Source organism: Nicotiana tabacum, chromosome 6 (genome assembly GCF_000715075.1).
Source record: "Nicotiana tabacum cultivar K326 chromosome 6, ASM71507v2, whole genome shotgun sequence".
NCBI classification, from domain to species: domain Eukaryota; kingdom Viridiplantae; phylum Streptophyta; class Magnoliopsida; order Solanales; family Solanaceae; genus Nicotiana; species Nicotiana tabacum.
The window spans coordinates 177,841,329-177,859,215 of record NC_134085.1 but is presented as its reverse complement, the minus strand read 5'-3'; the positions used below and the strand labels follow the sequence as shown (position 1 = coordinate 177,859,215).

The 17,887-nt window shown below is 33.9% G+C and overlaps 2 protein-coding genes across 4 annotated transcripts; both read left to right on the top strand.

The window, feature by feature from the left end:
* Positions 1–452: 452 nt before the first annotated feature.
* LOC107806352 (uncharacterized) lies at positions 453–6,513 on the top strand. 3 transcript variants are annotated; one of them, XM_016630496.2, is made up of 16 exons: positions 453–590; positions 1,101–1,259; positions 1,412–1,509; positions 1,678–1,778; positions 1,865–1,943; positions 2,135–2,195; positions 2,316–2,362; positions 2,488–2,580; positions 2,687–2,777; positions 3,077–3,125; positions 4,306–4,422; positions 4,514–4,661; positions 5,234–5,326; positions 5,405–5,473; positions 6,074–6,116; positions 6,236–6,513. In XM_016630496.2, the coding sequence occupies exons 2-16, from the start codon at positions 1,202–1,204 to the stop codon at positions 6,334–6,336; spliced, it is 1,248 nt and encodes a 415-aa protein (XP_016485982.1). In that variant the 5' UTR covers positions 453–590; positions 1,101–1,201; the 3' UTR covers positions 6,337–6,513. The 3 variants fall into 3 exon arrangements, with proteins under 3 accessions (XP_016485982.1, XP_016485981.1, XP_016485980.1); XM_016630495.2 differs by lacking the exon at positions 453–590 and adding an exon at positions 674–805; XM_016630494.2 differs by lacking the exon at positions 453–590 and adding an exon at positions 793–997.
* Positions 6,514–10,382: 3,869 nt separating this feature from the next.
* On the top strand, positions 10,383–17,272 carry LOC107806353 (pyridoxine/pyridoxamine 5'-phosphate oxidase 1, chloroplastic). Its single transcript, XM_016630497.2, has 14 exons — positions 10,383–10,579; positions 10,683–10,871; positions 10,991–11,029; positions 11,400–11,567; positions 11,669–11,774; positions 12,961–13,127; positions 13,233–13,475; positions 13,666–13,754; positions 14,409–14,459; positions 14,556–14,646; positions 15,087–15,191; positions 15,302–15,372; positions 16,216–16,311; positions 16,906–17,272. Exons 1-14 carry the CDS (start codon positions 10,442–10,444, stop codon positions 16,970–16,972), a joined length of 1,620 nt encoding a protein of 539 aa, XP_016485983.1. The 5' UTR covers positions 10,383–10,441; the 3' UTR covers positions 16,973–17,272.
* Positions 17,273–17,887: the final 615 nt, after the last annotated feature.

Below are 17,887 nucleotides of genomic sequence, written 5' to 3'. Positions count from 1 at the left end.
TGGCCCTTTTGAGGCCAGAAAGTCATGAAAATGGCTAATAAACCACCGCAAGTGATTGTGATTGTGAATTATATACAAACTAAGTAAAATGCCGGTATTATGTTATTAATAAGAAAAGAAATGAAAAAACGAATGTGATTAAGATTGTGAAACTTGGAAGTAGCTCATAATGAAATGAAAAGGGAAAGTTGTAGTCACAACTCACAACCATATCTTTTTTCTATGAACTTTCTGTTTTACAATTCATTTTTAAAATTTTAATTTGATTGTAAATATAATATTTTCGTCATTATGTCGGATAATTATCTTTTTCTTCTTGATTTGGCGTCTATCCCGAATAAATCAGATAACCAAGGTAGGTAGAGCACTTTTAGCACGTGGGACCGATGACTATATCACTTCAATGGTTACCAATTTTCCCATTCTAAGGAGAGAAAAAAAACAGAAAATATATCACCTTTTTGTCTTAGGTTCTAAGGCTGATCGTCTGATGTTGAAATTCTAATTCTTTTAAAATCACATTGGGAAGTCGAAGAACGAGAGAAGACTCCATCTGTAAACTTTGGTAGTTAAAATTCTGATTCAGAAAGGTAAGCAATCTTCTCACTTTAAGTTATTGTTTTTGGCAGGAGAATAAAAGGAATATGCTTTCCAAGTTCCATTTATTACAATTGTCACCACATCTGTTCGAAAAATAGAAGATACTCCTCAATATCTTAAATTAGACAGTACGTATGATTGAAAATATTAGTAGTAGTACAAGGCATGTGAAAAACAGAGGTGGAAATTTCCGAGCCATTTTGTGGTATTTGTCGCATATCCACCCATTTTCTTCTTTCCTTTCCTTTCCTTTCCTTTTCACTGGATCTCCCCCCATCTTTTTTTGTACTCGTTTCAATTTTTAGAGCAATTCATATCCCCCCCCCCTCTCTCTATCTCCCCATACATTCTCGCCTACCACACACACCCACTCGTACTCTACTCTTTACATTTTTCGGTCTCTGCTTGTATCTTTTGTCGGCAGTATCACTTTCAGGTTCCTGTCTTCTAATAATTAAGTTGCCCTTTTGAGATTAATACTATCACTTGTATGTATATAGGTGATATTCTCTTCATTGGAGAGTTGAAGATTTGGAGCTGCTAATTTGAGCTGAAGCTTTTATTCCGTATATTGAGATCTGACTTCTGCTTTTGATAAAAAATGGGAAGTTCTGAGGAGAGAGTTGTGGCTGTGATCATGGTCGGTGGACCAACCAAAGGTATGCACTTTGATTCAGTTTTGTTTCAATTATTTGAGAATAGTATAGCATAAAGTTTTTGGATAAAGTTTGAATCTTGTGAATTTAGAAACCACTGTCCTGTTTTTGTTTTCAATCAATTTTATTGATCCCCTAGAGATATGCATTGACAGGTACACGATTCCGCCCATTGTCATTAAATATCCCAAAGCCACTCTTTCCATTAGCGGGACAGCCAATGGTTCATCATCCGATCTCTGCTTGTAAAAGGGTAATGCTTTCTTTGTACCAAGGCCAGCAAATGGCTATACATTGTAAACATTTCATGTTCGAAGTTGTAAACACAATGAAAGAGGATTTAATTGTCAAATGGGGTGTGCAAAGTTCAAATATTTCTTTTGCATTGAACTAATAAGTTTTGTACCGTTGGGTTTTTCAGATTCCAAACCTAGCGCAGATCTACCTTGTTGGCTTCTATGAGGAGCGTGAATTTGCGATATATGTATCTTCAATCTCGAATGAACTGAGAATTCCTGTCAGGTTACATTACTATCCTGCTTATCCGTGTACTGAATTTTCTGAACTTTTCAATATCGGAGCTCAGTGTTGGAACTTATTGTTACTAGATACCTGAAGGAGGACAAACCACATGGTTCAGCCGGAGGACTTTACAACTTTAGGGATCTGCTCATGGAAGACAGCCCGGTTCGAATCTTCACTCTTCTTGATTATATTCTTGTGATGATCATGTGTAAATTGCTAGGAATGACTAACTGCAGGATTAGTTATAAAAATTGATCAAATATGGTCCAAAAAGAATCTGAAATATAATTGGGGCTACTTCATCACATACTTAGCAATCACCATTGACGTGGTTATTTTATCTCACCTGGCAGTCACATATATTTTTGCTGAACTGTGACGTTTGCTGCAGTTTTCCACTGCCTGAGATGCTTGGTATGTGTCTTTCTTCCCTCTTCTCCCCTCTTGATGAACTTCTCAGTAATATGGACCACTGCAGTAATTTAGAGTTTGATTTTTCCAAGTTTTACCTTCTGCTTTGCTCCAACTTTGCAGAGGCTCATAGAAGGTATGGTGGGATGGGAACCATTCTTGTCAGCAAGGTAATTGAAAATACTCTCGAACTGTTTGCCTAGACCACTTTCTATTGGCTATTTCATAGCTTATTAACATCTATGATTGTGATTACTGCATGTTGGAAGTCTTATTTTTGAGTTTCCATACGCAGGTATCTGCTGAGACAGCTAGTGAATTTGGAGAACTGGTCGCTGACCCTGATACCAATGAACTGTTGCATTACACAGAGAAACCTGAAACTTTTGTACGTCCAGATCCAACATTTACTTATTCTTTGGCTTTACTTGCATAAACCAGGAAATGTATAGGCTTATACCCATGGTGTCTTGCCTAATATGACTGAAATGCAGGTGAGTGACCGCATCAACTGTGGTGTGTACGTATTTACACCAGATATCTTCAATGCTATTCAAGGAGTATCCAGTCAGAGGAAAGACAGAGGTTAGTCTACACATCATAACTAGAGGTTCCCTCGACTATGTGTTTTCATGTTAAAAGGACTGAGATACTTGGTCCATCTCTTCCTTTGATCTCATTGTTGTAGTGTCATTTTAACCTTTGGCCGATATGAACACTAACATAGTACGATTGCTGAACTTAAACAGTGTCGCGATTGACATGGGAAATATCACGTCTTCTTAATCTAATATGGATTTCAAGTTTCTTAAAACCCATGCAGTGATCTCAAGCAATAGTATTCTATGGGGTGATTTTGTGAAGTCCTTTCTCTTCTTTTGCAGCTAACCTAAGGCGTGTATCCAGCTTTGAAGCTCTTCAGCCGGTAAACAGGTATAATTTCCCTGTCCAACTACATTTGATAGACATTTTGTTGCTACCTTAAGAAAATAGTGATCTGTTTGCAATTTCCCTCTATTATGATATCACTGTTGGACCTCAACTTGGTTTCTAGGTTCTCAGTGTGTATGCTTAAAAACACGGTTTCTTCTTTCTCCTCATCCTCAAGTTTCACGCACTTATTTAGCACCATCCAGGATCCCCACTGGCACAAGTTCCAATCCAGATTTAACATTTATTTGACTGATTTTTCTCAGCATTTTGTTTGGTGGATGGTGAAACACTGTGAAGCTTTATAACTGCAGTGACCGATAATTGTTTTTCAGGACAGAGTTCTTGGTGCGAGCTTAATTTACCTTTAGTTTCTTAGGGCGATATCAAATACTTATCTTCTTTAAATTGTTGAGGAGAATGCATGATGAGCAGGTTTGCAGTTGCTAAATCTCCGAAGGATAATGATTCTAGTTTATTTTTGATTTCGTTTCATTAGGATGATGTTACTGCTCTATCATATTTTCCGACAAGGTCACCTGTTATTTTGAGTTGTAATGGAATGGAAGAGGTTACTGCTCACTGTTTGACCGATAAATGCTATTCAAAGGGCAAAGTGCATGTCATGTTATCTTCACTGTCATTGAGAACTCCTCCAAAACTGACACCAGTCTTAGATCCTTGAAGCCCACACTTACCCCAAGCTTAAGCCATTTGTTTCGGCATCTTCCTGATGTCTGCTCACAGTTAGTTTGGACAACTGACAAGACAATGTACAAATGTTTGAACATTTTGAACTGTGGGGTTCTGCACCTCTAGCTTGAGTTGTGTTACCTGGTCTTAAAATAACCTCATGAAAGAGGCTTTTTCTGCACAAGGATTGTATGAATAAAATCACCCGCTCTAGGTGGTAATACATTCTTGGCAAAAAATAGTCAAGTAGGGGTCTGCAGACTGCAGTTACTAGAGATCGATGACAGGTCTCCGAGTCGCAACTTTATTATTCATGAATGAGGTTTATGTTTCTTAATAGGAGCACTAATAATCTACCCACTGAATAATACTTAGAATTGGAATGGATAAAAAAACTTAGAATCGGAAAACATAGTTTAGAGCTACCAGTACACCTGAAAAGGATGTCTGGTTCATTCTTTTCCTTTCCTGATACGAGCTTATTTGACAGGAGTCTTCCAACAGACTTTGTACGGTTGGATCAAGATATTTTGACACCTCTTGCAGGGAAGAAGCAGCTATATACCTACGAAACCATGGATTTCTGGGAACAAATTAAAACACCAGGGTAAGCTAATCACATAAAGTGCATATCATCCCAGCTTTTCCATTTCAAATATCAAGATTTGAGGTAATGGGTAGGTTTGTTTCTTTTGTAGGATGTCTCTGAAATGCTCTGGTCTCTACCTGGCTCAATATAGATCCACCTCACCACATCTTTTGGCAAGTGGGGATGGCTCAAAGATGGCAGCAATCAGTGGTGATGTTTATATCCATCCATCTGCTAAAGTTCATCCAACTGCAAAGGTTATATTCAGATACAACTACGACTAACATATTCTGATTATTATGTTATGCTGTAGATCTCATGTTGATTAATTGAGATGAATGGTTTTATTTTTTAGTGCAATAACTTTTATGATATGAAAAACAGCAAGGTTATGTTTTCTAGTTAATTGACGACTATATGTGTTAGCAACAATTAACACCCTCTATGTTATTGACATCTAGGCTTTGTACATGTTTGCAACGCAGTTTTGAGGTCATCTGTTTTGTAATGAATCTGATTCTTCGTATGGATTATGTCATGTATTGCAGCATTTTCTACATTGCCAAAGCTGCAGTTGTAACCTTTTTTCAGTTAAAAGTAATGAGATCAAATCTGATTTCTGCTTGGCATCAATGCATCTAAAGATATCTCTGATGGCTCTTGCTTACTTCCATCCTACCCCTCATAAATTTTTTTCTTTTTTTATATTGTTTTCTCTTTTACATCAATAATTGCAACAGATACTTCTGACTGCAGTTGCCATGATTTTTGTCTCACTAACCTCCTTCCTTCACCTATAGAATTGACTTGTCCGTTTAATGTTGAACAGATTGGTCCAAATGTTTCGATTTCTGCTAATGCTCGTATTGGAGCTGGTGCCAGGCTCATCAGTTGTATTATTCTTGACGATGTTGAAATCAAGGTACCACTTCAGTACATCACATCTCATGAGATACTTCAATGACATATATATGAATTTAACACGGAATTCTTTTTCCAGGAAAATGGGGTTGTTATTCATGCGATTGTTGGCTGGAAGTCTTCAATTGGTAGATGGTCAAGAGTCCAGGTAAATGATGGAGGTGGAAATTTTCTTGTTTAAGATATCAAATACATTGTTGAAGAAAGATGCTTTGATGTGTAAACTCTCCAATTACATACCAATAATACCAGGAGAGGAAGTTATGATTAGTTTGTCATTTTGTCTGTCCTGTCAATATATAACGGCAGCTGGCACCTGGTTTCTTCTTTGCGATTAGGAAGATTACAATCAAAGGAAGAGCTGTCATGCTACTTTTTCATCAGAATTATAGAGTCAAAATTAGTCTGGAGAAAGTATTTTTACGCATAAAAATTGGATAATATACTTGCAATTGATTACATATGATGATATTAAACAAGTACCAAGAGTGTAATCCGGGTATCGTATAAATAGAATTTTGTGATGGAGTAAATGTTATGCTTGCCAGTAGGAACTCCGCTAGATTCTGTGAACAATTTAAATTTCTATGATGTCAGATCTCTTCATTGAGAGTTCCTAAGACTGCCTTAATGCTGTTTTTTGGAGTTTATTTCATCCTGGCTGGACTGCATTCCTCCAGTATTTCATTTGTTTTCTCTAGTCCTAGTCTTCTTATTAGGTGTCTAAGCTAAATCAAACTGATTTCAGGCAGCAGGAGACTACAATGCGAAGCTTGGGATCACAATTCTTGGTAATGTATTTTCTTTTATCATGATTTCCTAGTTATTACATTTCCTGCATTTTCAAATCGTCGATATTTAATATTTAACTTTTGGGTTGGATTATCTAAATCAAATATCTTGGAATCAGGTGAATCTGTCTCGGTTGAGGATGAAGTAGTGGTAATCAACAGCATTGTGCTGCCAAACAAGACTCTTAATGTGAGTGTCCAAGAAGAGATCATACTTTAAATGCAATAAGATGAATTGGGCAGGGCTGTTTTACTCATGCTACTGAGCCATCTTTATCCCCATAGGCTTGTATTACCATTTATTTTATGTATTGTTTGTACATTTGAGTGCAGAACAATTTTCTAGATTACATATTACTCTTTATTGGTAATTTTGCTAGTAAGAGATTGAAATAAATGATTCTTTTCTTTCTTTCTCTATATATATCTATATCTATATCTATACTATATTAAAAACACGAAGGTCCTTAGCGAAATATCGTTCGCCTTTTTTACCCTTTAAAAATAGATTTCACATTGGATAAAATAGTCATTTAATTAATTCCCTAATATTTAGAACTCTAAAATTGGCTAAGATTTTGATTATTAAATCTTTCCTTATTTGTGATAGGTACGTAGTCCTAAATTTTAGGACTTTAATATTAATTAGTATTTTACCATACATATATTTTTTTCCTTGTTTAAACTCCATATATAACGTAACTATAATTATTTTCATATTACTTTTAGTGGATGTAGATTCTATAGAAAAAAGAGTAAACTAACTGTGTTTTAATGAAATTAAAGTAATTAATAGATCATGCAACGTTATGCCTAATATTTAAAAGGCATTTAGGATTTTAAATAAGTAATATAACTTTCCCACGTTTAGTTTTCGCATAAGTTGTAAAAATATCAACTACAACATTTTGAAATAATACCAAGAAAGCTTTATCATGAATAAAATGTGCAAATATACATGTAAAATAAAGGTTAATACTTTAAAAGATATCACTTTCTTGCACCTAATTATTTTTGTTAAATCTTTATCTTGGACTTGAAAGCCAATTAATATTTTAATTATCTTACATAAATTTATTTTATTTGAATAATGTAACATAATTATAATTCCTTTCATGCTATTATATGTGAACTATAATAGTTCATACTATTATATTTGAACTACTTTTCTCTCCAAACAATATTTTTCTATTTAGTAATTTTTTTGTATAATATCTTTAAAAATTATGCTTAATAATTAAATTAAAATACTAAGATACTATTTAAAAATATAAAAGAGAGAGAGGGAGAGACTAGAAAAGTATTTGGTAACACTAATAATTCTGCAAACACAAATATTCAAAAGTAAACTATCAGATCGATTTTTTATCCTTTAACACATAATTTATAGTAAATAAAATTATAATTACAGTTAAATATTTAAAATTTGGGTGAACTAATATTAAGAATTTGAATCAATAAAAATAAATTATTTTCGTTAATGTTGAGAGCAAATAATTTGAATTAACTAATTAACAAAATAATTCTATCCAATTCCTTTCTAAATTCATCATATTAGTTAAAAAAATTCAAGTGAAAAAACTCTTAGGATACATAAACCTGTTTCAATAAAAAGAGCATTCGTGGTAAAAGCAATCAGAAAATAAAATATAATCGGTGATAATATAGTATTAAGAGTTAATTAAAATAATTCAAACTTGAAGCAATAAGGATGAAATAATAGTTTCTCATTTTGCATTTGTTACAACAAATGACAGTTCCCTATATTTTCTGAATTGTCGTTAGAGATTTTTTTTTTGTGATCTTGACCGTTAACACTCATTAGATTTCTCTTCAATCATGATAAATATGAGAATTCTTCTTTTTTTATATATTTTTATCGTGTTTGTATATCTTGGATATATTGAATACAATTACTATGCTAATGTAATAATATTAATTTTTAGTATTAAAAAGTATTGCATTTGTTTTAGTGTAAACTATTATTTTTTTAAATAATTTATGCTTTATTTATTTATTTATTTATTTAATTATTTATTGATGAGCGCGAGGTACACGTGCAACGCACGTACAAAGAAACTAGTATTATTATAAAAGTGGGAAGCCCTTAACTAAAAAGTTAGATTACTAAAATACCCTTCTCAAAATTTAATATATATTAGAATAAAAGCTAATTAAATTTTAAGTGTCTTTTATGAAAGGTTATGTCCTTTTAGCATGCAACGAAATATCCAATTTGAACTCTATTCATTCATTACTTTTAATGGAAAACAAAATACAGCCTTTAGTGTTGTTTTTCTTCAAAATAATTTCTAAATATTTTGTAGCAGCCGAGACTTGTGAAGAGGCGATATAATTAAGAAAAAAACTGATTTAATTAGAAGTGAGCTTTCTAAGAAGTTGTGTCTTTTCAATAAGCAACTAAATATCCCTTTTAAAATCTATTCAACCGTTAGTTTAAATCTTGAGAGTAAAAGCATGAAGATTTTAAAAAAAATATGTATGAAAATAGGAGCACACAGTAGATGAAGAGAAAAAAGATAGTATTATCTCTGCTTTGGCCATAACACGGTTTCATCGGTACAACATTCCATGGACCAACAAAACATCATGTGAGTTCTTAACTTTTTTCTTCAATTTATTTAAAGAAAAGAACAAAGTATCGTATATTTTACCAAATCTTGTTAGATTTTTCAAATTTGTGGTTACTTTTGATTATTGAATTCTTGACCATTAAACATAATTCGACCTTCTGAAAGAATATACTATATATAATTTCAAGGATTACATGCAAGAGATTATAATAAGTACTTAATATATATAATATTTTATTTTGAATTGATAGTATAAAACTTTACATTATTATATCACTTAAAAGTAAATTAATATAAGTAATCACTTAGAATAATAATATTAACATGTTAAATTGCATTGATAATATGAATTTTTTACATACATAAGTAAATTTCTAAAAATATTGAGAATTCATGATTGAAAATTGAAAAATACAACTATAATATGAAAAATAAAATAAATAAAAGAGTATCAAGAGATTTTGGTAATTAGATACCTTAAAAGTAGAAAGAAAAATGTAAAAATAGAAACTAATTTAATTTGAAGTCATTTCTAAAAAACAATCATATATATTTAAACGGTTTCCTCCGGTAGTCAGTTAATGACATACAAAGAATATCTATCATTTTAGCTTTCTGATAGTTCGTTTTCCGATTGTACAAAATAATAGTAAAAACAATACGGTATAGCCAGTTTTCGGACTGGTCATTCAAAAATAGCCAGCGTTTATCAAGTCAATGAAAAATAACCACTATTTTTCTGCAATAGAGACTGGTGCAGCATAATATACTGGAGTTCGATGCACCTGTGTATTAACTTCACCATATTATGTTGGACCGGTATACTTTGCTGGTTCCAGTATAATATACTGGAGACTGGAGTACCGGTGCTCCAAACTCCAGTATATTATGCTGGACTGCTGGAACTCCAGTATATTATGCTGGAGTTCTAGTGTACTTATGTTGATGCTGGAGTTCCAGCATACTTATTCTGGAACTCCAGTATAATATGCTGGAGTATTTTCCGAGTTTTGAACAGTGTTTTCGCTCAGATTTATCTTTACTTGAAAAATGGCTAAATTTCGATTATTTTTGAAACTGGACTATTTTTGAACGACCAGTTGTAAATTCATATTGAATACATAATTTATGTATTCAATATGAATTGTTTGGTTTGAGACTTTGAGGTAAGAAAATCTAATTTTCAAATATAACTTGCAACATTTGATATAAAATTTTGCATTACTACAATAATCAAGTATACTTAATACAATGTTTAGTTTCTGGTATCAAACTTTGCATAAATTATGCGAATTTTTATAGTGGAAACCAGAAGTTATATTGCTAAGGCTAGTATAACTTTCACGAAATTTATATATTATTTTATATGAAATAAAATGTAGATTTTGAATACATACATATATATATATATATATATATATATATGTATTAGCATACTTAAGATATGAGAGTATTCAAAGATAAAATATTTTTAAATTATAAATCCTTACACGCCATAATTTTACATTATTATTCACGAATAATCTTTCAATATTTATAAGCAACTTTCATGCCATGAAGAAAATAGAAAATAATATAGTAAATGAATAAAACGTAAAGGTTTCACGTGTAAAAGAAATAAATAGGGTGGGTAAAATAAATACTCGTACTACTAATAAATCAAGAAAAAATGGCCAAGGCGAGAGGCCACAAAACTCCGTTGTTAATTGCCATAATTCGGAGCTTTATAAAATGCTTCCCTTGTTGCGCAAAGCCAAAAGAATGTCATGCCTTCTCACCCCAATATTACTTCCTTCCTCAGCTCCTATTTCTGTCCATAATTTCAACGCCACTCGCTCTCTCACCACTTCACATCATCTTCTTCTTCCGGTAAATTTAATTTATTATTTATGCACGCGTATGATCTTTATTTGGCTACGTGTAGAATTGTCAGCTAATGAATTGTGTACTTGCTAAATGTTGTGAATGATAGAGGTTGTTGGGTTTAAGACCCAAGATTGGATTTAGTGGGAAATCTTGTGGTTCATTGAGAGGAATGGCAACAAAAATGGATAGCGTACAGCAAAACCCAGAGTCCATATCTTACTTAAATCAGCAACAAGCTGCCGAAATAGATGAGATGCTTATGGGCCCTCTTGGTTTCAGTGTTGATCAACTTATGGTTAGCCTCTTAATTTCCCCTTTTTCCTTCTTTATTTTATTCGATAATTGTAATATCTTTTGACTTTCATTCGGGGATGTTTTCTAGTATGCTGGGTGATTTTGTGGTTTTGATTGTAGGAACTGGCTGGCTTGAGTGTTGCCACTGCAATTGCAGAGGTGCGTAATTGGAATTCCGGTTTGCAATTTTTTATAAAGATTTCTATATGTTTTATTTATCAAATTGTTTGTTTCAATTAATGATAATTTGGCATGATTAAAGATGCATTCCTATGATAGATTGCAGTTTGTTTCACTTGTATTGGGCTGTGTAGTTTGGTTAAGTTAGATCATATTTTTGAACTTTTAGTAATTTGTTTGCATATTGGACATTAAAACTTTTGTCATCATTCCTCTGCCATTTTAGCAATTTTTGAGTGGAATGTAGGTTGGTAGAAAAATACCATCAGGCTTTTGCTCATTCTCCATCTTGATCCTTAGGGGTTAGTTCATTGAGGCTTTACGGCAGTGATTTTGATTCTTCTGACAGGTCTACAGACCAAGTGAGTACAGTCGCGTTCTTACGATTTGTGGCCCTGGCAATAATGGTGGTGATGGTCTTGTAGCTGCTCGTCATCTATATCACTTCGGCTATAAGCCATTCATATGTTACCCTAAGCGTACTGCTAAGCCTCTTTATAATGGTTTGATAACTCAGGTATCAGATTTTGTTCAACTTTATGAATAACTATTTATCGTCCATATTTCCATTAAAAGTTTCATTTATTCAGCTTTTCTATGGATCAATCTTTCTTCTAGCTCAAGTCGCTGTCAGTTCCTTTCTTGTCATTGGAAGATCTGCCAAAGGACTTGTCTGACAGCTTTGACATTCTAGTTGATGCAATGTTTGGATTCTCGTTCCACGGTATAGTTTTTTCTTGAATTCTTTTTGTCATTGAGCTTCAACATGTAATTACTCAACTTTAAGAATCTTTTGGTTGGAAGCCTTTCATTTATATTTCTTTTCTTCATGTCATTTACTTTGTTTGTGGATAAGTTACTTTTGCTTTACCTTTGTATAATGATTCCTTTTATCATGGAAAAGAATGGGAGCGGCGGGGTTTATTTAAGAAAAGAATTCTGGTGTAACTGCTTATATCTTTAGCCATATAATAATCCTTTCTTCTGATCCATAAAAAACTAGAATCTTCTTCCTTGCCAGATGAGATGACAACGCATCTGGTATCAGAGAAACAGAGAAATAGAAAATGTACTCTCTTAAACATATAGGGCATTTTCTTGTGTTGGGGGTGGAGTGTCGAGGCAGGATAATGATGGTCTTTTCGTCAAATTTCGTTGAGGTTTCCTGGTGGAAAGATTTACAAATATTTTAGTTTGTTTTAAGGTCTAGTGGAAGCGTATAGAATGGTTTGATACCTGAAATAGATCAGAAAGGAGGTTTTTTTGTCCATGATTAACAGGAAAAGGAAATAATAATAATAATAATAATAATAATAATAATCCTTCTACATTCCCTAGGTGGATGGATTGAAACCAAAAATGAGGATTGAGGCAGGATAAAGGATGGTTTGGGTTAAATTTTGTCGTTGTTTCCTAGGAAGAAAAATCTACAAATATTTTAGTTTGTTTTAAGGTCTGGAAGTGGATAGAATTGTTTGATACCTGAAATAAATCAGAAAAGGAGGGGTTTTTTTTGTCCATGACTAACAAGAAAGAGAAGTAATTATAAAATATCCTTCTACATCCCTCAGGTGGATGGCTTGAATCGATAATATATAAAAATGAGGAGAAAATGAGATTCCTCTTTAGGTCTGATTATCATTGTATTTTAGGATAGAACCATAGGGAAGAGAAGTTGTAGGATAGAATGAAGGAACAGAAAAACTGAAAGAGGTAACTACCAAGTACCTTTGCAAAGATTGCTTCCGAATAATTTATGGAAACAATCTTAAAATTCCTAGATTACGAAAAGCAATTTTCGTCTTTTTAAAAGATAAAAAAAAAAAAAAAGTTTTGGTAGTGAAGTGTGTGCACCACAGTCTTTCTTTAGTTTTTGTAAGATGTCTGGTAATCTCTTAAAACTTGTCCAGGTAGCCCAAGGGCACCTTTTGACGACTTAATTCAGAGACTGGTGGCACTAAAGATTAGTGACGATAAGCATCAGAAATCACCTGCCATCGTCTCTATAGATATTCCATCTGGATGGCACGTGGAAGAAGGAGATCTAAGTGGTGAAGGTGTTAAACCTGACATGCTGGTATGTATCTGTTTTTGTTGTTTGTGTTTAATATCTGGGTCGCCTTACTGTTTTGACTTTCCTTTAATTTTGAGCCACCTAACAAGTAAAATTTCTCAAATGTAGGTTTCTCTAACTGCCCCTAAGTTGTGTGCCAAAAGTTTTTCTGGCACGCACCACTTTTTAGGGGGCAGATTTGTTCCACCATCCATTAGAAACAAATTTAATCTCCAACTACCAGCATATCCTGGCACTTCCATGTGTGTCCGAATTGGAAAGCCTCCTAAAATTGACATATCATCTATGAGGGAAAACTATATTTCGCCTGCGCTGCTTGAGGAGGAGGTCGCCGCTGACCCCTTTGATCAGGTATAAGTTGATTAAAGCAGAGTGGATGATGACCGAGAACTTTATTTCCCTTGTAATGTTAATAGATGGTTGGCCATATTTCAGGTGTCACTAATTCTAACCCATGTTTCTAGAATATTCTCTGTGATTTATGTTTAATTTCTAAATTCCCTTGTTACTTTATAATTAGATCACCCTTGTCTTTATGCAGTTCCAAAAGTGGTTTGATGATGCAATGACGGCAGGCTTGAAGGAACCGAATGCCATGGCCTTGTCAACTACTGGCAAAGACGGCAAGCCGTGAGTCTCACATGGCTTTTCCAAAAAATTAATCATTTCATTTTAGTTTTTGACCCATCTGCTGGAATAATATGTGACTCTAAGACTTTACCCCTCTTCCCTTGCCCCTCTCTTGCATTATCGAATGTTCAAGAAATTGTGATGAGAGCTATAACTTCTAGAGAACTTCCATATGACAGTTTGGTTCACACTCAATTGTGAAACTAGCAACAGTTTTGATATGAGAATTAACAGGATATTTAAGGAAAATTGTTCTCTCTCTCTCTCTCTCTCTCTCTCTCTCTCTCTCTCTCTCTCTCTCTTTACACTTTTGAGAAGATTGGAAACTGTTGTCTCTTTGTACAATTTTCTGCTTGTCCATTTGCATTGAATGGCAAGCGACTCTAATTTTCTCATTGGTTCTTAACTTTATAAACCAACTTTGTGATACTTGTAACCATAAATTGCTAGATCATTGGAATTTTAGCTAAGATTATAATTTCATTTGAATGAGACATGCCTACAGATAGATAGCTTATATTCTGAATCTCTGATTGCATCTCAAATTGTTTGTATGCATGTTGGTTCTCGTTTTAAATTGCTTAGATAAGTTTTATAATCTCTTACTTGGACCATAAACTTATGGCATATTATGACTTTTTTTGGTGCCTGAAGCTCATCACGGATCGTATTGCTGAAAGGGTTTGACAAGGATGGTTTTGTCTGGTTAGTTCTGATTATTTTTGTGGTAGTACATTCTAAACGTCTTTCAGAAGATACTACTTTGTTTTTTCGTTCTTACATTGAGTCTTCCCTGTGCAGGTACACCAATTATGAAGGTAGCAAGGGTCAACAAATAGCTGAAAATCCTCATGCCGCACTCCTCTTTTACTGGGATGATTTGAATCGCCAGGTATATCCTGAGTTAAGCTATCTATAATAGAGGATCTGTTGGTGTTCTTGTTCTTATCTTCAATGAGAAAAATTTAAGCAGTCTAATTAGGAAGTTAGGAAGCTATCAATATCCTATTTTCTATTGTTAGCAAAGACTAATAATATAAGTGTTTATATCTCTTAGCATTTTGTTGGAGATGGAAAATCTATATGATATTCATACTTTACTAGACCTTCTTAGTTGCCTGCCGGATTAAAGGAAACTGCTTTCGTATTTTCTAGTGTTTATCTTAAGCACTCATTTGGTGTGGTTTATGAGTAAAAGTTGCGTATTAAAAAAGAACTTAATCCATGTGCAAGCTACATTGGTTCCCCTGCCGCTGATGAAATACTGTTATTGATTATAAAAAGGTTTTTTTTTTTTCTGGATGGATCTTAAAACAACAGTGTGGTCTCTAGGTAAGAATTGAAGGGCCTGTGGAAAAAGTTTCTGATGAGGAATCTGAGCAATATTTCCAGAGTCGTCCTCGGGGAAGTCAGCTTGGTGCCATAGCTAGCAAGCAGGTCCTCCAGTTAATCTAATTCTTGAACTTGTTTCTTTTACTTTGTTTTTCCATAACTTTCTTTTATTTGCCCATATAATTTGCGAACATTTGTCTCTTGCTTTTCCTTAGAGCACAGTTATTCCTGGACGGCAATTCCTCATTGACGAATACAAACAGTTGGAGGCAAAATACTCTGATGGGTTAGTGTCTAGCCTAACTAATCAACTTCCCTGGAGTGCAAACTGTTAAGAAGCCAAATGCTATGATGTTTCTGTATCTGCGTCATTCAAACCATGGTTTCTCTAATGTTGCAAAGTTGAATCCGAAATGTTTCGCTCTAAACTTCCCAGTTGCTATTTAAGGATTTTCCTTGACAATTTCATCTCAACTGGAGTTAAATCTTTTTGCAGTGGTAGGTAGAAATGCATGTGTCTACTGGGTAGGCTGTCAATTGATGCCTAGCTTAACTTAGATGCAGCTCGAATTAGATTTCATCAGTAGGTCCAACCAAAGGTCAGCCTGCATGAGAATGCTAATTTAATATCTTTAAATTGTTAAAAATTAATGACATTTAACCTGAAAATTGTAGATCAATAAATTAATATGTTAAGTGAAGTGTGATGACATTAATTCGAAAATTGTAGAACAACAAATCGATCATGAAGGGAGGAAAAAAGAACTAAGAGAGCAATACCATTTTTTTCATTTTGGTATTTAGCTATATGAACAACTTGACTCCAGCCTGATAATGCCCAAACTTGCCTTATGCTGACTTTGGACTTAGCCTTCTCAAGTTCAATTTTGTCTCTGCTTCAGAAATGGTGCTAAATGACCCCTATTCGATTGTTCAGTTCCTATTTTGTCATATGTGCTACTATGCATTTCCGTATTTCATGTTTTTATCTAACTTAAAACCAAAGAATTTTGTCTCTTGTAATGTAACCATTTCAGTACTTGAGCATCTCTCGTTTCCTACCTCGTGCTATATAAATTTCACTCCCATATCCTGTATAGACTTGAGAACCTATTTTGACTATCTGCAGAAGTCTGATTCCGAAACCAAAGCACTGGGGAGGCTACAGGCTTAAACCTGAGATGTTTGAATTTTGGCAAGGACAGCAATCTCGCTTGCATGACAGGTATTTACTCCAGGATGTCTCTTCTGAAGGATTACATTTTATGCTAGGAATATATCCAACTAGAAATCAGGTTTTAGCAGATTTACTTTTAATGTGTAAGAGAAATTTTACAGATGCAATTTTCTGGGTAGCTCATCATATGGGAAAGGAACGTGATATAAAAACTATATCAACAGAGATGGAATGTTTTGTATGCCTTTAACAATCTAAAAAAGAGATATGGAATGCTTAGCAATACAACAAACAATTTAGAAAAGAGTTTAACTAAAAAAGAGTGAATGATATCGAATATATTTGTGAGAATTTAAATATCCAGGGACCTTTTTGGGAACATCAGCAGTTCGGTTACTGAATGCTCTGTGGTAAACAGATTTCCAAGAATCACCTGATATAGGCAAATGGTTTCTTAACTTCTCATATGTTGGAGTGTGAATGTTAAGTTTTAACACTAGGAGTATCCAAGACTGTGTGTTTCCATATTTGAACTGCATTTTGGCTGAGATCTCCATAGCATGTCTGCCTCTTTAAAACTTTAGGTTGCTCTTCTTTCCCATATACTTTATGGATAAACTCAAATCGGTTTCACAATTGCAGGCTGTGTTATATCCCGGAAACAGTTGATGGAAGGAGAGAGTGGAGAATTGAGCGATTAGCTCCATGACTTATGTTCAGGGTCAGGGCTTCCTCATTATGAGGACGCCAATTGTTGTACTCTCTTTAGCTTTTCCTTTCTCTTCTCGGCGCGTATTTCCTGTCTGTGTGTTGCACAGAGTGGAGACAACTTTCTAGGGTCCAAATAAAGTCGTTCAATTTCTCCGCATGGCAGAACTTAGAGATAAGATTTAAGTTATATGCATTGATATTATAAAGATTTTTTATACGGCCAATGTAGTTTAACCCATTAAAATATGCTATTTACCATTTTTATCATATTATAAATTAATTCATCTATTTCTGCAAACTACACACAAATATGATTTCCTCCTCTTATGTGGTTTTTTTTTTTTTTTGGCGACTTGGTGCCGTTGAGTTTGTTACTAGTTGCGTTTTTCGTTGGATTTTTTGGAAGATAAAAGAGCTAGAACGGCAAATAAGTAGTGCACTCACAAATTTGGCCAATGCTGTTGATTTCACAACATTATATTTCGTGTTATGTAATAACCACTGTCGTGCTTGTGAAATTAAAAAACGAGTACGTCAAGGAATGCAACCTTTGTTCCGCTTGGCTTTTGAGTTGTGACTTTGTCAACAAAAAATAATAATTCCTAGCATCTCAAGAGTGTAAAATCGCCGTGCAAGCGGTCAATGATGTTAAGTCATTCGTCTTTTCGTCAGGTAAATAAGTAAGACTAATGTAGAAATTTCAAAAGCATATGTTCTTTCTTGAGTTACTTTCTTCAATTTAATTGATGATATCCAGATCAAAGTCAATATTTAAAGGGGTCAAAATCATTTACACCCCTCGAGTATGGTCTACAAGATCATCTTCCAAAATAAGATTAGAGTTTATAAATTAACGTTCACGCACAAAGCATGTTGAGCTTCAACGCATTCAGGGGCGTACGCAGGAAGTTTT